This window comes from Podarcis filfolensis (assembly GCF_964270895.1).
Source record: "Podarcis filfolensis genome assembly, chromosome: 6".
Lineage (NCBI taxonomy): Eukaryota > Metazoa > Chordata > Lepidosauria > Squamata > Lacertidae > Podarcis > Podarcis filfolensis.
The window spans coordinates 53,092,079-53,112,987 of NC_139609.1; the positions used below are offsets into that span (position 1 = coordinate 53,092,079).

The following is a 20,909-nucleotide window of genomic DNA, read 5'->3' on the forward strand; positions in this document are numbered from 1 at the left end:
CTGAGAGTTGATTCAAAGCAGCAGAGTTCATACTTTAGCTAGTCAGAGTGGCTGTTTTATCGTTCAAGGTGAACATAAACATATGAATAAACCCTCATACCACCACTTTAGTCAAAGGGAGCAAACAGTAAAATTCAGATATTCCAACAGTGAAATTCCATGACACTGTCTGCATTCAAACCATGGTTTGGAGGATTAGGAACAAATCATATGCTTGAGGGCTCTCTTCTTCCCCACTTTCTTTTTCCCCTTTTGAGAACAGCTTCTGCATTACTCCCTGTTCTAATCAAACCATGGATTGCTATTACATCCAGCCTAAAATCTATGGTTTCAGCAAGCCTTAATAAACCAGGATCAAACTAGTTTAAAATTCTAATTTGGATGGCTCACTCAAACTCTATAGTTGCATGCAAGTGGCAAAATATGGCTTGATTAAACTAATGTACATCTGTGAGGGGAGGAAAGTAGTCAAGCCCACAGAGGATCATCTCAATGCAACCAGTCACACTTGTAACTGCATACTTTGAAGCTAATATGTATTATTATCCAAACACATTTCTATTTATTTCGCACACCCACACAAACATACGTTTTGTAAAATATACATGGCTTCCATTTCGAGAAGGGGTAAATGAAGAACATATGAAGAACAGCTGTGAGCCTATCCCTCACACCTTTGCAATCTGCCAGATTCACTGGCTTACTTGTCTGTCAAAACTCCAGCTCAGCTGTGAGCATTGCGATTTCCCTTTGGGCAGCTGGCAGTTTTTAAATGTTTAAAACAGAACACGTTCACAAAACAGTGCAAATTGCTTTGGGGATTGGGAAAGCTTCTTGATGACTTCACGGAGTGCCAGTTCTTTAAGCTTCGGAAAAGAAAAGTACGTTTGGACTGAACACAGTAGTATTGCTTCCAAACTGGGTTCAGCAAATTAACTCCCAAGTATGAAAGCCAGGCCTGAAATCCTACCAGTCATAACTTCACAGTCACAAAGCAGATGTTAAACACGATTATTATTTTTTTAAAACAGCTATTTACACAAATGAAGGCTGAATGCAATACAAAATCCCCCACTCACCCAGTGAGATTGTAGACTTATATAAATACATAGACCAGTGTAGATTATGGCCTGGTAAAACATTATGGACAAGTGGTGGAATTAAAAGTTGCACTCTTCTCATTGTTCAATCTGTGCAAGCATCCAGCTTCTCAGGTGGAATGATACGCCGCACCATCTCCCCATGTGGAATTTTTCCTGACACTCCTCCTCCAATTTTAGAGGACGTGGGGGGAGCACATGGGGAGGAGAGTGGCCAGTTGCACAAGTCCCTGTGGAGGACTTCTGCTGATAGGGGCTGATGAGGTGGATCCAACTGCAGCTTCTTATTGCTGGTGCAATGCTCATGAACATACAAGAGAAAATAAAGGGAAGAATGCGAACAGGTGTTTGAGCCAACCCATGAACAAATAAGTTTAATAGTTTTCAGCAGACCATAGCTTTCTAGAAGCTCCACTGTCTCATCTACTTGAAGATGGACATACAGTAAACACAACAATATATGATACAACCCATCACAGCTGGATTAAAAAAAAAATACACAAAATATAATACATAAAAATGGTTTTACAATGTGGACTGACAGAGCTCTAAAAAAGGTGACCATAACCCTGGTAAGCTTTACAAAGTCTTTAAAAAAATAAAACAGTACTTCATGTGAAATTCATAAATACATGGGATGTGGGGTGACATGAGACTTGGTGACTTGAGTTTTTGGGTACCAGTATTATGTCCAACTAAGAGATTCGTGAAGCTGGCGTTTCTTTAGCCTTGCTGCCATTCTCTGAGGGACACCCAGGTGGGCAGTGGTTTGTAGGTCTATTTGTGCTCACAGACTTGTGGCCTGCGCAGGGGATTCTACAAGCAGGAAGGCTGGGGAATGGATCTAACTACATGTTGCACTGAAAGCAAGAATGGTATGGCATGGAAGGACTGAAAAGGGGAAAGATGAGAAATGTAACATAGGCCAGTTTTGGAGGAGGTTTATTTCAAAGGCTCCAGCTGGGTTGAAGATTGTGGATAAAATACAAGAAACAGTTTTTATATAAGAAAGTTGGGGTTTAGGCAAGACTAAGGCTCTGCTCCACTTTCCCCATGTTGTACACTGAAGTCTCTGCCCCAGGGGTTTATATATGCCCTCCCTTAAAAAAGTATGTTTAGCAGAAAAGGGAATTCTATTGTACATAGGTTAAGGAGAACAGGGAAGGTTTTAACCTTAATTCCCAGAGTTTTTGATCTAGGAATGAAAATAAACATGCTACATATAAACTAGCCAGCTCTCCTCTCCTTACAGCTGCAGAGGCTCTGGCTGTAATCATAAGCAATTCAACATCCTGTCTCTTTTAACTCTACCTCCTCCCACTAGAATAGCAATAACTGTGATTCAGTTCCAAGGATGCTGTACCTCTCCCCCCGCCCAATACACAGGGGTCTCAGAAACGTACCTGAACTTCAAGCTGGCTTTTACAAAGTAGCCAGTTCTTCCTAAGAGTAATAATACACTGGAGAAAGAGTTGTGGCACTAGAGAGACCAGCTTGCCCAAAACATCACACACAGAGATGCATGAGACCATCAGCTTTGCCAGAGGCAATGCAGTAGGATTATCACATTGGAGGCAGGGGGTAGAGGATGTGCTCACCTGAATTTAGATTACAACTGATTTTTAGAACTTTCTGCACCTGTTGCTCATCCCCCAAGAGGGCAACATGTGTTGCAAGATAAGGCACTGTTCCTGAGCAATTTGTGACTTGCTGCTCTACCAAACCAGTCCCCACGTACCATTCCCCTTAGCGTTACCACCTCGGGGGTTCCACATAACACACAGAGGAGTGTTCATTTTAACATTCTAGTGGAGTTTTCCAGAAGTTCTTGGGTGGCATCAATTAAAAACACTTCACAGGAAAAAAATTATTACATTAATTATAAATGTCCTTCAAAAAGCTGGGAAACAATTCTGTCAGTTGTTCTCATGGTGTCACCTCTCAGCTGCATGTTGTACTCAAACGGCAGTCCGAAGGATCCTGGGAACATTCTTAGTCTGTGTTAGCCAGACTTAAGTTTGAGTTAGCCCAATGCCTTTGTACCTAGTCCTTCATCCACAGTCGAAACATGGGTGCTAAATCAACAATGCAGTGGTGATACAGGCCAGGCCTGAAGGAGAGGCCCAAGTCAGTTATGAAAAGCCAGACATCAAGACTTTACGAGGCATCTCCATTACATTATCTCCTACCTTTTAAGGCAGACAACGGAGAAGGGAGGAGCTCTAAATTTTAACCTGACCCTTATGTTCCAATGAAAGGCACCCAGTACTTCAGCGTCACCACAATCTGTTTTTAACAGACATTTTTGCCCGCAGCCAACACACTCTGAATTCCTAGCTCCCTTCCACTGTCTTTTTGGGAATCTCTTTGCACAAATCTTGATACCACTATGAAAATGATCCTGGTGGTGAAATCTCTTCTTACAAATTGGGTCTGCTCCTAGCATTAGGTAGAGTGAAATGGTCTCCTCAGGCAGGTGTGTTGAGGTGTCATGAAAACGGCAGAAACATGTGAAGTTACTATAGTATTTATTGCCAGGGGTGGGAAGATGCACCTGTGGGATTTTCTGCCTCAGGTGCCAAAATAACTCAACCAGCCTTGAGAACTATGCACTGGGGGCCAACCTCCATTTAAAGCTATAGTCAAATACCCCAAGCATAAAAAAATGTAACTGCAAACTCAAGTCTGTGCATTCCAATTTCCTCGTAGAAGTGGAAACCTCAAATTCTCTCCTTGCTTGCAAATGGCTTTTCTTTTTCTTTTGCATTGTATTGCACCTTTTCCAATGTTTTGAGGCTTCTCCATAGGAATCTCACCAGGCCCATGGCAGCACAGGGTGGAGATTAGTCTGAGTGGGTTGAGTAAGAGTATACCAGACTAAAGAAAGGATGGAGCAGCAAGGAGAATTTTCTTAAAAAATGAAAATCAACCAACTTAAAAGCAAACAAATCACCATGTGGCCAGGGGAAAGCTGAAGGACAAAACAGAAAAAAGTTCAATGGTAAAAAAGAAAGGTAGGAAGGCACAAATATTACATTCTGTTAGTTCCTCTATTATTTAAAACTACAAACTAGCATTTAGACAAAGTATAGCTGAAACCTATGGGCCTGAGCCCTGGAGGTGCCACGTACAGTGAGGTTACTGATATCTTGGCACTGTTCATGTAACAGGATTCCTATAAGCACCAATTTAAATCATAAGCCCACTGTCTTAGTCTCCAAGCTTAAGGTATAGGGGCTCATGTTTATACTTAAACCCTACACAGAAACTTTCTTCAGCATTTCCAACAGCAAACAGTACAGCTTTCAAATGAAGAGGGATTCTGTATGACATATTGTACTTTGTTTCATCTTTCAGCACCTCCTTGGGTTTAGGCTGCCAGAATACGCAATTTTCGCTTTGGTGTTTTTTTTTAGCAGCCTCCACAAAGATATCCTAGGTGGGAAGTACATAATCCAGAGGAAAGACTTGCATTGTGATATTTAGATCATGCCCTTTCCTGGATGACTACCACAGATGAACAGAGAAGCAGAAGGGAAATTAATACCTTACCAGAACAATGCCCAGGCAGCAAGAACTTTGGTCTAAGCTTATCCCATGCTGTTTTTGACATGGCAGATGTAATAATAATGCTCCATTGAGAGCTGGTTAAAAATCCCAAACAAATTCAGATTCTTCCCCCCCCCCCCCAAGTTACTCAACCTTAGCCAGCCCTAATATTTTTCCAGTCATCTCATTGCTCACCTGGAGTCAGCCTGCTTATCTGCAACCCTATGATTGCAAATCTATGCAAATCTCCAAATCTATGATTTCCTGAATTGCTCTCCTCCAGCTGAGCACCCCTCCTTCCTCTTAATACATACTCTAACCTTTTAACATCCCACAGACAGATATCTTTAAGTTTCTCCATTTCTTGTTGGCACACGCATGCGCACACACACACACGATCCTGCAACCCTACGCCCGTCTATTATCCAAACATCTGGGACATGGATGTAAAAGCGCCACATTCCTGCCATAATCAACTCCTGGCGCCCTCCCACCACCACCGTATCCTGCAATAGAAAATGCCCAGGGAAATGTTGGAACAAAATCGTTTTCTTGCAATTAACCCATGGGTGGCATGTGTGCCACATGACGCAAGCTGCCAATTCCCTGTGCTGGCTCTGCACGCAGCCTGCGTCAAGAGATGAAAGAAAACTCTTCCTCTTCTTTGTCGGTGTCTCGAGCAGAGTGGGATCGGTCACTTAAACAAGGCAGCATCTGATTCCCCATCCCTTCCCAGAACAGACATCCTTAGCAGCCCTCTCAGAACGCTTTTCTCTAAATGAAACCACCCAGGTTTTGAGGACAAATTGGCACGGGATATATAGGCACATCCAGGTATTAAGAAGTAGTTGGCAGTCTCGTTTCACTAGATGCTGTTCTAGTGTTGTGTGACGGGAGAGATATCCAGAGGTACCAGGCCTTGGCGCCAATGTCTCCTGAAATCCTGATGACCAAGCCCCCATGAACAGTCCTCCTCCTTGCTGCCTCCAGATACAGCTCTCCTTCTCTTATATGCTTTCCTGTCATGCTTTTCTTTTCTGCTTGTTTTTTCTTTTTAAAAAAATTGTTCCTAAGTAGAAAACATCTGTGATTGTGATACAGTCTTTTTGGCATTGCTTTTTGTGTGTGTGTTGTGTGTTCATTTTTCAAAAGACTTGTGTCAAGGCATCCTATTCGGGTGGCTTCTCTGACAAGACTTCTTCTCTTCTTCCTCAAATTGCCCGGTCACCCCAAGGGGGCCTCTAGTCTTTGACCAACTTGTACACATGATGCTGGGCTCCGTGCTCGCTGGTGGATACCTCAAAAACAAAGGCTATGCAGAGCAAGGTTTCCTGGGTATCTCTGTTCGTAACAACCTGAGGGAAGAAGAACACACACATACCGTGAGATACGGGAAGATGGACTGGGAAAGTCAGACATTGAGACCAGAGAAATGGCATAGTTTTTTGAGCTGGGTTCCTATAGTACGAGCTCTTATACTGTATTTTGTACTCAGGTACAGAAGCTGAGTACTTTATTCCTTTAGAAAATTACTGTATCCCACTCTTCATCCGAAAAGGGAGTCCCAGAGTGGCTTGCACATCACTATCTAAAGAGTCATGACACAAAATGGAAATGAGATTTGAGAGGAAGGTGGAAATTGCAACAGCTGCAAAGGGCACGCTTATTTCAATAGCCACCGCCTCTTTTAAAATATGGAAGCAGAAGATTGATCCTTTCCCTGTTGCAATTTAACCATACACATCACAAACAACAAGCATAATACAGATGTAGTTATCTGCACCCAAGTACAAAATATTATTTCAATCTTCTTTCCTTTTCCCATCTATCCACTTGATTTCAGTAGGACTTATTTGATGAATTACAAAATCTCAAAAATCAAAGCCACAATTCTAAAGACAGGAGTGATTTAAGATTTAAGTGGTAACTTTTAACGGATTGCCTATAACCTGCGAAGTGGTGAAGATAACGTTACCACTCTTCTGCACCTGAGAATGAATCTAAGACACTGGTAAAATTAACCTCCTCTCTACTTGCAAGGATGAGACAAATGCCCATCTGATCAAATAAAAATATTTTGAAGTGGGGATTAAGGACTGCAGCAAGTTACTCAACTGAGCCAACACATATAATGGATGGCAGGATAGCACTTTAAATGAGGAACAGACTACATGAGCTTGTCCTTGCCAAAGAATCTCACATGTGCTGAACAAAATATTTTCCTCATAAGAAATGTCTTCATGACAAACCATTGCCTTCTTGAAAGCAGATGATGAGCATGACATTGAAAGGTAGAATAAAAAACAACAGGAGGAAAGGAATGCAATTGTTATTTTGGTCGGATCCTTGTTATTGGCACCCATCTGTCTTGGGGGACAATGGAAGAGTGTGCCTAAAGTCAAACCATTGGAGAGATACAGCACCTGCTTGTAGCTGTAGGGGGGAGAGAGGTTTTATTACAAGTGGGGCAGATGAAGGGGTCTGCTTTTGCTGCTACAGGCCCAGATTTAGTCATACTTACGGGTAAACTCATTGAAACCATTGACCTAACTTGTACAATTTATTTCAATGGGTTTTTACTCCAAGTATGACCAAATCTGAAACTATCCAGTTGGTTTCTTCAGCCATGAAAAGTCTACTATGAACATCCAGAAGGAGAAGTTACTCCTTGCACCAGCTGGAAAGGATTCAGGATGGAAGGAAAATGTCATTTACCTGCAGGATGGTGAAATTCTCCAGGACGCTGTTCATCATGTATTTTTCTGGAAGGTGTTTCAGTTTATGGATAAAGTTGATCATATACTCGCACATGGGGGACCGATGGATTCGGTACACACACCGTCCGTTCTCCATCCGGGCAAATTCCGTCTGCAGAAAAAGCATCGATAAGGTATACAGTGGCTAAGAATTTAATTTGTTCTAGAGGTCTGTTCTTAACCTGAAACTGTTCTTGACCTGAAGCACCACTTTAGCTAATGGGCCTCCTGCTGCTGCTGCATGATTTCTGTTCTCATCCTGAAGCAAAGTTCTTAACCTGAAGCACTATTTCTGGGTTAGCGGAGTCTGTAACCTGAAGCATATGTAACCCGAGGTACCACTGTAGACCCTAACAAAGAAGTCACTGAAGGTGCAATAATATGAGAGAGATTTGTTAATTTATTTATTATTGTGTATCGAATGGCATTCAAGCCTTGTGTAGGAGAACTGGGGAGGTGGCACACCCTAATTATCCTTAATTAAGCAGCAGGGGGAAAGGAAGAGAGGACTATACTGACATTCTGATAACGCATGCATTGCTACTTATTACACATGTACTGTTAGCACTTAAAGTGTCTCAAAGCACTTTCTCCTTGGGCTGTACGTTCTTCCCAAGAACTTAACTTCCAGTCCCACATTAACTGCTATGCTCTTCACCCACTCTGCAACATTCCCTTCCTGCTGGTAACACACCCAAAGGAAGCGCAGGACTCACCTCCACCTTCTCAACTACTTGCTTTCCAAAGGAGCACACTTTAGTGGAGACTGTGATGGTCATGTTTTCTGCACTGCTATACTGACTGCTTACGCCATAAAAAGCACCAGGACCATCCTGAATGGTGCTGTTCAGATCCGCCTAGAGCAAATGCAAGGAAGGAGGTGTTATAAATCAAGTACGGATTGTGGCTTTCGGCTTGGGGCGTGGAGGTCTCCGACCCAAGAGTTCCGGGATGCATTCACTGAGGGGAGCGAAGATGCCAACAGAGAAGTGTATTCATGGTGATATTGCTAATTATTGACATAAGTATTTAAAAATAGCAAGCTGCTTTCTAACCCTTATCTCATTCAGCCTCACTGCCACTCTTTGCTGTTATGTCCATTTTGTAGATGGAGAATGGAGGTGACTCGCCCCAAGCCCAGAGGTGAGATGGAATTTGAAATGAAGTCTCACAAACATTCCAAGCTGGACCACATCGGCTCATGTATTTTTAGCTAAGGGTTGAGAAGACGAACTGAAAATGCTTAGTGTGGGATGACAACAGCTTTTAAGATTTGGTGGCAGGGGAGAGTGACAGCTTTTAGGCAATATTAAGTCACATTTCCAAAGGAGGCTCAAACCAGGCTGAATGCCACCGAGCGGCATTAAAAAATTCAGATGGTAGAGCAAGGCCAATATAAAACACCAGCTGGTCTTGCAGTATGTGCTATGGGAGCCTGAATGTGTTCAGAGGAGGGCAACCAAGATGATAAAGGATCTGGAAGCTAAGCCTTACGAGGAGCGCTTGAAGAAGCTGGGTATGTTTAGCCTGGAAAAGAGGAGACTGGGAGGAGATATGATAACCATCTTCAAATATCTTAAGGGCTGTCAAATGGAAGAGGGAACATGCTTGTTTTCTCCTGCTCTGGAGGGTAGGACTCGAACCAATGGCTTCAAGTTACAAGAAAGGAGATTCCAACTAAACATTTGAAAAAACTTTCTGACAGTAGGAGCTGTTCGGGAGTGGAACAGACTCCCACAAGAGGTGGTGGTCTCTTCTTCCTTGGAGGTTTTTAAGCAGAGGTTGGAAGGCCACCTGTCATGGATGCTTTAGCTGAGATTCCTGCATTCCAGGGGGTTGGACTAGATGCCCCTCGGGGGTCCCTTCCAACTCTTATAGAGTCTATGATTCTATGAACATTTGTGAGAGAAAAATACCATGCTATTGCTTAGACCTCAAAACATGCTATTGAATGCAGCTCTTTTTCTAAAGGATGAACCCTTTCTCCCAGACCCCTTCAGGATTTCATTTCATTTTTAATATCCCTTAGGCTCTTCTACCAAGATGCCTGGGTCAAGCCTGATTAGCCAGGCAAAACCACATCAAACATGTGACTGCCCACTGCTGTGTGGAGAATCTGAGGCCAGAAAGCATCCCCCCTCCCATCGTCCAAACAACATCCACATTCATATAGAAGAATAATGTAACCATGGTCCTCTGGTCTAATTTCCTTAGCCGCCTTGTCCGATGAAGAAGTGCCCAATAATGGCTTTTTCAGAGGCATTGTTCGGCTTTGGGCTGCATGATTCTTACCCAGAACTTGACCAGGAAAAAGGAATTCTGGGGCCCCCTCTCATAGAGCTCCTTCAGGCCACCTTTCTTCTCAGGGAACTTGTCATAGATCTGGCGGATGTCCACTGCCTCCAGCAGTGGGTCGCTGTACGAGGGGTTCGTCTGTCCAATGTGCACAAAGAGGTGCTTGCTATACTGTAGGGTGGGAAACACAAAAGGCAAAAAATGTGGGAGTGGAAGGCAGCGTTCTCCACTACAAAGATTCAGCCATGACAAAGGGAATCAGATACTCCTGCTGACACTGCAAAATGGAAAACTCAGCTGCCTTATTGCCAGCTACCACCATCCAGACCAGGAGCAGCCAACTTCTCCAGATGTTGTTGAGATCCAACTTCCAACAGCTCAGGCCAGCATGAAAAATAACCAGAGTTGATGGAAGCTGCATGCCATTGGTGACTCCAGCCCAGACAAAAGGGCTGTAAAAATACAGCCAACGTGATGTGTGTCTACATTACACAAAACAGCACAGGGAGACCAGAGCTTGAGTCTCTGGCAGCATTTATTACATGGGGCTGGTAAGTGAATGCCAGGCTTTATGCAGGTTAGGAAAGAGGGCAGTTTTCTGCAGAGACCCAATGCACTGTAAGAGCTGAAAAACACCATTGCCACCAGCTCCTGCAGTGCCAAACATTTCCCCCGTAAGAGTTACCGTTTCAGGGTCACGCTGCACTTCCATAAACGCTGAATACTCAAGGAGCCGCAGTTTGGTGGAGGCGATGGTGCGGTCCTGCCAGACTGGCACAGCCGAGGCAGCAGGTGGGAGAGGAGCCAGGGGCTCGTAGCCTGGAAAAAAGAAAGTGTTGCCACATTCTTGAGCACTGCAGGGGGAGGTTTCAGCTGCAGAGATGAGGACAACCCTTTAATGCTCCCCCATCCTTCCAAGAAGCCAAGGACTATTTCCTTCCTTATTGCCCAGATGACAGTTATAATGCAACAGGACACTCTGAAATTGTAATGATTCAAATTTCATTTTTAAGCATTTCATATTTGTAATAGCTCTGGGATGCCCATGCATTTAGAAGATGGGAGAACTGAAATGGATTAATTTCCCCTGAATGTTAAGCAAGACTGTTTGTAAACAAAAAAGGTGTAATCTCTTAAACTCCAGATGAAGCAAAGAGGAATGAAGCAGACCCTAGATAAAATACAATTTTAAACTCCCAAATACTACAGCATTCCAGAAAGCTACCCTTCTACTACCATGGAGGTGTCTTTAGAGGAGAGCTTTCCAAACTTTTCATGTTGGTGACACAGTTTTTAGACATGCATCATCTCACGACACAGTAATTCAGTTTTACTAGCAAACCAGAAGTTAAACCAACCCCTCTCCAGCCCCAGGAGGAGTGCGGGGAGCATTTGCGCAACACACCTACACACTGCAATGGACACAGTAACATGTTGCGACACAGAGTTTAGAAAGCTCTACTTTAGAGCATGGGCTTCCTGACTGACTGCATCATTTCCTGCTACAAAAATTGTCTTCCATCTCTCACAGATGACATTCTATGGGTAATATGAAGGGATCAAAGGGCAGCATAGAGGCTAGTTAAAATATAAAAAGCTTTGCTCAAATAATTAAATGCAAAACATCATTTACGGAGTCAAATTTTAAAAACTGGAAGCAGCTAAGGTGTAAAAAGAGGCATTTATTTATATTTTATTTCAGTGCTTTTGCCATATTTCCTTGCAAGCAAAATGTGACCATGGTTGGGAAGACAAGGCGGTCCATGATAACTCTGCTTTCATCTCCATCGTACAGAAACACCCTAGGCAAATGTGAAGGTAGAATCCCTCTCACTCAAAGAGGGAGATGATGGAAAACCCATGAGTAGATCATCCTCTTTTCTTTTTGAAAAGCTTAGCAAGTGCCATGGAAGGGGGCTGAATTAGGCCAGCAACAGGCAAGGGAGAAATGGTTAGTCCTCTCCACTGCACTGTTTTCCCCCAATCTAAATTGCACCTCGAAAGCTCTGTGAGGGTGGGGAGAACCTACAGGTACCATCACTGCTAATGGAAGGATGGAAAGAACCAACCTTAAGGAACAGACAATAAGGCATTCAGTTTCTATGAATGAAATCAAAGAGATTCACCATCATGGCTGGGCCAAGAAAAAAGTTCAAGCTCTCAGTGAGGTCCTGAGGAAACAGCTAGAACTGTCTGTATGAATAAACAGGACTGGGTGCTGGTGGTGACAGGGGAGCCAAGAAAACGTTATGAGGCAGAGCATCAGTTAGTTGGAGAAACAAAATCACTTACTGGCTAGTGATGGAGGCATGGGTGGCTGGATGGGGTAGGCTGGTTGTGCAAAAGGTTTAATGCTGAAAAACAAAATAGTGTTAAGTATGTTAGTCAGTATGTCAAATTGTTAATGTTCCTGTTATCTGCGTACACCCTAAGTTACTCCAAGGGCAGATGTCTTGCAGAAATCCTCAAGGTAACTCTATGGTGGCCTCTCATATACATACAGCCACCAGCCATTACAGGGCTCCCCTTCATTTGCCTTCCCCACTATCTGCAGGCCTAATGTAACCAACCTTTAGGAACCTGACCAACAAACATTCCACTATATTATTTATTTTTTATTTTAAAATAAAAATATTTTATTTATAATTATTTCATAAAATTTATACACAACTAGATTTTGTAAACTGCTCTGAGGTTTCCTATGAAGAATAACAAATATATTTAGGAGGTTCTGGATACCCAAAGTAATTACTTTAAGAGGGTTGATGGGACTGCAGTTTCTAGTGCGTTTTATTATGGCTGCATGAACAGTGAAGCATCCCCACTGGAGATGCTGACTTAGCGAAATAAAGGAAGGGCCATTTGTGTACATGTTTTGCATGCAGAAGGTAGCAGGTTCAATCCCTTGAATCTCAAGATACCAGCTGGGATAATCCTTCAAACCCTGACAATATGTAGTCGAGGAATTGTTTATTTGTTTCAAACTGTTTATTTGAAACACCAACACGCCCCCCACCCCATGTAATGTCAAAAATCTACCACATCAGATAAAGAAGTCTTGATCTGAACTCTCTCTCCGATTCCCCCCCCCCCCCCAGTGTGGCCCTATATGGAGGAGCTTTCAAATAAATGATTTCCCTACATGAGACTTGAATTGGAGCAATCCCCACATGCAATTATGCATGAAAGAAATGGAGGCATAAGCGATCAAGTTGTGTGTGAGAGAGAGAGAGACTGCACAATGTGGCATCTATTTCTGTGGAACAATTCAGAAATGCTATGCAAGTACCGTCCTCTAACTGTTAAACCTTTTAATTCTCCACCAAACTAACAATTGCTTTTCACTTACTCCTGAGAAGGTCCAGACTGTCCTGGGATAGGCCCACTCCAAAACTGAGGAAACAAAAAATGAACACAGAAAACATTGTCATGCATATTCCTACCATCTGACTTCACAGCTACTGTTGTTCAGGTTCATAAAAGTTGTTTAAGGGCTGTTTAAGTTGTTTATTGTTACAGAATGGCAACGACTAGTCAGTTTTTTAGAACAGTGTGGAAATCCCACGACACAGCTGAGGAGAGTCAAGACTACAGCTGGGAGTTTCACACCAAGTCAGTAAATGTCCTCCATTCTCCTGTGAGCCACTAACGGGAGAGGGTGGGTCAGATATGCTACTCTTTGGTGGTGGTGCTGATGGCATGTGGAGATAAGAAGAATTAGGGCAGGGATGGAGAACCTATGGTTTTTTCCAGATGTTATTGGATTACAACTCCCATCTTCTTTGAACGTTGGCCATGCTAGCTGAGTCTCAAAGGAGTTTTAACAACAACTGGAGAACCATTCCCATGACAGTGAAAGGTGTTGGGAGGAAGAGCATGAGTTAGGTTTTCTTTCCTTTCTTTTTTTAAGTAAACTGGGCAAAAATGAAAATTAGGGAGACATGGATGTTGGGTGTGGAATACGTAAATTACGCTTATGATGTCTGATTTAAACTAAGCCTATTGGGTTAGGAACACAACAACAGATAAGTAAATAAATAAATATCCTCTCTGGAACCATCTCTGCGTTAGTCACCCAGCCCTATAAGAGAAGCAGCTGTCTTGCAGAAGTATCGACTCCATGCTGTCCTTCTGGGCCTGACCTTCCTAACCAGGCAGGAAAAGTGTTGGAACATCCCTTACCCTGGGAGCAGCAGAGAAGACAGCCTGAGGGAGTGGAGGAGGGGGGCTGAGCTTGTTCTGCAGGACACTGGCAGATACGATCTGTGCCGACGACATGGAAGCCATACTCTGCAGAGCCTTGTCCTTTGAGACCTGATCCTTGAAAACAGGACAGAAGAGGAGAAGCAGAAGGGAGAGTTACTAACACTGGCCTTGAAGGCCCACTAAAGACAAATTAATGGGGGACAGTGAGCCACTTTACAGATGTGTTAGCTGCATTCAGACTTATCAAAACATACTAGCAGTGAACCATTCAAGCAAGCTGTTTTATGCCACTTCCGCTCCCCCCCTCAGCTCATTTTTCCAGGGATCTTACTAGTCATAGATAATAAATCCTTTAGAGCAGTGCAACATGTCTGCAGATCAAAGGAGGAGAACACAAACATCCATTTAAGGTGCTGGTGTTTAGCCAGTTTTGTGTCCAAAGTCTCCAAAAGATGCTCATCTCAGCTATTAATTTTGCTCTTCCAGCACCCCCTGCACCTCATCTGCACTCTCTAATACTATTCATGGGGATTTATTTACTTAAAAGCTGTATGGTCCCTCCTTCACCAGTATAGATACCAAGACAGCACACAGCATACAACAAAATTAAACACTCAGCATAAGGATAAAGACAATCATCAAGTAGAGAACACTTAATGGGGCAGAAACAAGACTGTAGTGCACTTACCAAGTTCATAGCCTGTGTGAAGAGGAGGGAGGAAAGAAAAGAAATATGGTTAGTACCTCTGCTGTCATAATGGGCACTGCGGGGAGGGGGAGAGTCTGCATAATCCATAACAGGTATCAATAATGGGACTTCAAAGCATCACAGGATGTCAGACTTCATTTTGTAAACAAACTACATCTGTCCCGGGCTGCTTTCTAATGCAGCCTGTTTTACTGAATCCACATGATGATCTGGGGCACGTGGCACAATGGGAATGAGGAAGAAAGGAGCGGATGGTATGAGGCTTCTCTCAATAGGTAACTTCTTCAACTTTACAAATCAAGGAAGATGTGCAGGAAGTGAGAACAGACCACCCTGTTCTGTCGTTCTCCAAACCTGAAGCCGGTCTGGGCACTGACAGCAACATTCTTTTATAGATTGCAGAGTTACTAGTGCAAACAATGCACTAGATCTGGTCACTGCACTCTCCTGCCTGCAGAGCTATACAAAATAAATAGTGTGTTGCTGTATGTGGACAAGCTTAGGCTTCTTGAGTTGCGTGCACATAACTCTCAGAGTAGTGCAAGGGGAGTAAAAAGTACCTAGGGAGTTAAATGATTCTTCGGTATTTGTGAGGGGCTAATTTGCAGAGTCCTAAGCCTGGATGTAGATAAATGGGCCAATAGATCTTTTGCAGTTTTCTCAGTTTACCTTTGGCTCTCTCTTTAAAGACTCAAGGTGGTAAACTGGACCTGCATACTACTGATTTGCCCAGTCTTCTGGCATTGCAGAACACAAAACCACACTGGTTGGAGGTAGAGTGGTTCAGCGATACTAGGCAGAACTTATGGGCATGCACTTAAAATGTCCTCTCAAATAGGTTTGCAACAACAGTACTGCAAGGACAGAGTTAGGAAACCTATTTTCTGAGCACTCCCTCGTCCTAGTCGGATACTTTACTTACTAGGCAATACCACTGATGACTGTTTGCATTTCTGTTCAGATATGCCTTAAATTAAAAGCTTTGATGTGCTTTTAGGTTTGTCCCTGTCAGCTGTAGGCTTAGGGGGCAAGATACATTTGCTCCTCCCCTTCTTAACAAAGGAGACCATAACAATATAATAATTTTTAAAAACTCAACAACACTGCCATGGGCATTCTTTGAATATTTGGCAAAATCTTGCCATAATCTAACAAGCATCAGTTGACTAGCATGCCAGCCCTAACTCTTGACTAGAAGCTATTGACTAGAATTAAGATATATGTAAAAGTGTTCTACAGGTACACCTGGTCATCATATAATGTGTGCTACTGACTACCAGGACAGATCCTTTTAAAAAGATATTTTCCTCCATTCCATGCTGTTCTTCAACTGTGAGAGTTTTTATTATTAACTGAATTTTGGGTGTGGGCCACTTTATGCACACAATTTAATCTTCTTATAAACCAGCCAATTATTTTCTTAGTTTGGGGTAGAGGAATGAGGGCATGGTGGGAGGGACGACACACTATTTATGAGTTTTCCCAACCTGGTAATGGCAGCTCCTGCTTTGTGGACTCTAGAAAAGGAAGGGAGAGTATTTTGGACTAAATAAATTTGAACAGCTGAAAAGATTGGAATTTCTAGGTACTTTCCGATGCATAGGCCAAACCACAAGAATAGACAGAGAACCAGAATCAGTTCAAAATACCCTTCAACCACTAACCCTTCATTAAGACCCCCTCCCCCCTCAAAAACCCAAATCACAATACACAGAACACACAGAGGAAAGGGTAATAGGAAAGGTTAGCCGATCTCCAGTTACAGAAGAAAGAAGAAAAGAAAAGCCAACCACAGAAAGAAAGGCAATCACAGGATAAAAGCTCTCCAGTTTTATCCCTGCTCAACTTCCTTGGCTCCTGGTCCCATGTTCTTGGTCCAAGCATCCCAATCTGCAAGAGCAGGCCTATGATGGAAGACACTCATCTCTGGTTCTGTGCATCTCCATCCTAATCGCCTTGTACCATTGCACTGGCCAACGTAGCCAAATATCCTCCCAGGTATTAAAGATTGTTGGCCATATAGACTGGAGGTATGACAGAGACGCTGATTGCACAAATTCCTATGCCTGCTATATGAGCCTCAGCTGCATAAATCCATCAGAATTTGTACATACAAAACTTTGGGGGTTCCCCCCTGTATACTTCCCCATCCTCATCCAGTACAGAATGCTTTTCAAAAGTCTGGCCCTTCTGCTTTGGGGTGGGGTGGGGGAATGTGTTTTGGTTTTGTTTCATTGCAGTGTTGGTCTGCTACTTTAATGGTCAACCCTGCTTGATGCATCATTGAACATCAGTAACACTTATTTGAAAAACATTTTAAAAAACCAAAAACCTGCTCCAGAGCTCCAACGCTACCTAGAAAACCTTAATGCTACAGAGTGGTAGACAGTGAAGTAGCACAGCAGAAGGAAATGGCTTCTTCTGTTGAATGGAAACAGAAGGAGAAGGGTGTTCTGTCCTATGCCTCTACTGGGAGGGACCCTTCCACTCAGTTGTTGCTCAGCAGAAGTGGCTGCTTAATACCACGACTGCACATTTCATGAGCCGCCATGGATCCTACTCGGCTTCCCTGATTTAGGCAAGGTTCCAGTTCCTGTACCAACAGTGGAGCACTTACATGGATATACCAAAGATGGCAGGTGGACTGTGGAGAACTCTAGAAGTTCTCCTTGCTATGTCACCACCTGAAGGCTCCAGATGTGACTGGAAATGCACTCTCCAAGCTGGCAAGGGACAGCTTTACTGGACTGTTTAGAGGTGGCTTGTCCTTGCCAGATCCTGCCACGCAGAAGTGCTCTATTGCTTTTTCCTTCCGATTCTCTCTCTCACCTCAGCGGCATTCTGAAAATTATCAGGTCCCAGGAACAAAGGGAGGGGAGCAAAGACACAACAAGCGGGGGGAAAGAGTGGCAACCACAGAGCGCAGCATGTTAGTTGCCAGCATGGCCATGGCTCAAAAGGTGGGAAAGCCGGGGAAGCGCGTACCTTCAGCTTCGACTGAATCTCACGAGATTTCCGTCTGGCTAGAACCTGCAAGTGGCTAGAGACCTGCAGAGAGAAAAGCAGAAGGAGAGGGGGGAAAAACAGCAGAGCCGTCAACCAGAGGAAAGGAGAGGAAGGAGAGGGGGCTGCCCATGCTCACACACCACGGACGCATGGGCAGGGTCTCCAACGTACCTTAATGCCAACCTGGTACTCTCGCACCTTCTTCCGAGCTAGAACCTGTATGTGGCTGGACACCTACGCCCCGCCAAGTCATTCAAAAAGGAAAACACAAACAGAATGAAGACATGATCCCAAATTGTTTTGCGTGACAAGAGTGCTTCAAGCACCTAGGTTGGACACACACACACACACACACACACACACACACACACATACAACACACAGTCAAACAAGTATCTGAAGCCATGTGAGGTTCCAGAGGAGAAGGATCTGTACTCAGGATGAATGGCAGTTAATACAGATTGGAATGAAATGGCTAACCTCTCAATTGGAGGAAATTGCTACAGACCCACTGAATGCCATGGACTTGAGCATAGTGTGCTATATTTTGGGATTTTATCCTTTGCAAATAGCATTTAATAGTGTAGCTTACTCTCATGAGAATTCTATGTACTACTGATCATCATGCTTTTAGGAACCACTAATGCTTCAGTCTATGAGCCATTCCCAACATAATGTTTTGCTGATCCAGATCTGTACCCACATGACTCCTCTCCATAGCCATGTAAATCCAGATGCACTTATTCAGTTCTCCTAATTGAATTGATACACAACCCAGGATATCAAGCATTGAAAACAGTTTCCAATCAGGGTCTCAAAAACCTAAGTGCACAGTCCCCTGGTTCTTAAATATTTTCCAGCTCTTCATTCAGAGAGCAAGACAGAAGTAAGTAAGTGTTAGTGTGGAATTATAATCACCAACAGCTTTTCACAGAAGATTAATCATATCTTCTCCTGCCTTAGAAGACGTTAAACATCAAGGGACTCAAACAAGCTTGAAATTAACCTCAGTATTGCCACTAAATTAAGCAAACAGAACCACAAGTCTACCTATTGTGATCCCTCTAGAACAACATACAGACACTTTTTACCACTGACCACTAAGCGATAATGTATGGCAGTGTTTTTATGCATCCAAGGCTTTGAGAGCAGAAATTGTCTATTGGACATGTGGCCATGGCTCTGAGAGCTGTATGAACATTTTGGGTAGAAACCCAGTTTCTTTTGGGTTTAAACCTGACTCCAGAAATAATATTCAAAGGAATCACAAGACAAAGAGCTCTTTGTTACCAAAATATAAATCAGAATCATGCATATGCTCCACAGAAAGGAGATTTGACAAATCTGAAGACTATATGAGAAGACCCAAGACTACACCAACTATTTGTCTATGTTAGAGACAACCAATGGAGACTGGTGTTTCCTTGCTGTGTAGGCTGTTGTCTACTTTAATTGCCTTTGGATGGATTTAGTTTTATATCAGAGCACTGCTCCAATGATTTAGCATTACTAGTCACATGCAGTGAGTCAAACAATAGGAAAAAGACAAGTTAAGTCTACTTTCTTTCACACTGGAGGCTATCCATGCTTTGCCATTGAAAAGGACAACTCTCATTTGCAAAAACATTTCTTAGAGTGTGCTACTAGCAAGTCTGAGCTAGGGGCAGCTTTTACAAACCATGTGTCTTTTTTTTTTTTTTTTTTTTAAAAATATTTTTATTCAAAAGTTTTTCCATGTAAACACGACATACATAGACATACAAAAACAAAACGAAACAAAAAACATGTACCATTTCGTATCCTAATTTCTTATACCTTCCTTCCCCGACTTCCTCATACCTCCCATTTCTGTATTCCAAATTCTTATCAATTGTTCAGCAAATCTTCCCTTATTTTAGTTAAAGTTTAGACTAATCTTCCTTATTCTCCTTGTCTTAACCATTACTAATAGTAACCATTTACTTTCTAATCCAACATCATTCTAACTTTCATTAACTTTATAATATTTCTTTAAATAGTCCTTGAATTTTTTCCACTCTTCTTGCGCTGTTTCTCTTCCCTGGTTTCGGATTCTGCTCGTCATTTCTGCCAAACCCATGTAGTCTATCACCTTCATCTGCCATTCTTCCAGTGTGGGTAGATCTTGCGTCTTCCAGTACTTCGCGATGAGTATTCTAGCTGCTGTTGTAGCATACATGAAAAAAGTTATATCTTTCTTTAACACCCCTTGGCCGACAATACCCAAGAGAAAGGCCTCTGGTTTCTTGGTGAAAGTATATTTAAATACCTTTTTAAGTTCATTATAGATCATTTCCCAGAATGCCTTAATCTTTGGGCACGTCCACCAAAGGTGAAAAAATGTACCTTCCTTTTCTTTACATTTCCAACATTTATTGTCAGGCAAATGGTAAATCTTTGCAAGCTTGACTGGGGTTATGTACCACCTATAGATCATTTTCATAATATTTTCTCTTAAGGCATTACATGCCGTAAATTTCATCCCAGTGGTCCACAACTTTTCCCAGTCAGCAAACAAAATATTATGACCAATGTCCTGAGCCCATTTAATCATAGCTGATTTAACCGTTTCATCTTCTGTATTCCATTTCAGCAGCAAGTTGTACATTTTTGACAAATTCTTAGTACTGGGTTCTAGCAATTCTGTCTCCAGTTTTGATTTTTCCACCTGGAAGCCAATTTTGCTATCCAATTTGAACGCTTCATTTATTTGGTGATAATGCAGCCAATCTCTCACCTTCCCTTTTAGTTTCTCAAAACTCTGCAATCTCATTTTGTCCCCCTCCTTTTCCAAAATTTCCCAATATCTTGGCCACTTGGACTCCATATTTAACTTTTTAACTGCCTTAGCCTCCATTGGCGACAGCCACCTTGGAGTTTTATTTTCCAGCAAATCTTTGTATCTGACCCAAACATTTAATAGTGCTTTTCTGACAATATGATTTTTAAAACTTTTATGTGCTTTAACCTTGTCATACCACAAGTATGCATGCCACCCAAAAATGTTATTAAAACCTTCCAAATCCAAAATGTCTGTGTTTTCAAGAAGCAGCCATTCTTTCAGCCAGCAGAAAGCTGCCGCTTCATAGTAAAGTTTAAAGTCTGGCAGGGCAAACCCTCCTCTTTCCTTTGAGTCCGTTAATATCTTAAATTTAATTCTGGGCTTTTTGCCCTGCCAGACAAATTTAGATATATCTTTCTGCCACTTCTTGAAACAATCCATTTTGTCCATTATTTGCAGTGCTTGAAACAAAAACAACATTCTTGGCA

General features: G+C 42.6%; 1 protein-coding gene across 6 annotated transcripts in view; it reads right to left on the bottom strand.

The window, feature by feature from the left end:
• Positions 1-1,447: 1,447 nt before the first annotated feature.
• Positions 1,448-20,909, bottom strand: part of TEAD3 (TEA domain transcription factor 3) — a 98,114-nt gene continuing 78,652 nt past the window's right edge. The window contains exons 4-15 of one of the 6 annotated variants that reach the window (XM_083621090.1): positions 17,793-17,855; positions 17,601-17,663; positions 16,103-16,132; positions 14,595-14,606; positions 13,883-14,020; positions 13,050-13,093; positions 11,993-12,054; positions 10,386-10,519; positions 9,698-9,871; positions 8,122-8,262; positions 7,365-7,517; positions 1,448-6,004 (exon numbers count right to left, since the gene is read on the bottom strand). In XM_083621090.1, the coding sequence (XP_083477216.1) occupies positions 5,891-6,004; positions 7,365-7,517; positions 8,122-8,262; positions 9,698-9,871; positions 10,386-10,519; positions 11,993-12,054; positions 13,050-13,093; positions 13,883-14,020; positions 14,595-14,606; positions 16,103-16,132; positions 17,601-17,663; positions 17,793-17,855 (1,128 nt within the window). In that variant the 3' untranslated portion in view covers positions 1,448-5,890. The remainder of the gene's footprint in view (positions 6,005-7,364; positions 7,518-8,121; positions 8,263-9,697; positions 9,872-10,385; positions 10,520-11,992; positions 12,055-13,049; positions 13,094-13,882; positions 14,021-14,594; positions 14,607-16,102; positions 16,133-17,600; positions 17,664-17,792; positions 17,856-20,909) is intronic. The other 5 variants (XM_083621093.1, XM_083621092.1, XM_083621091.1 and 2 more) reach the window with 5 other exon arrangements.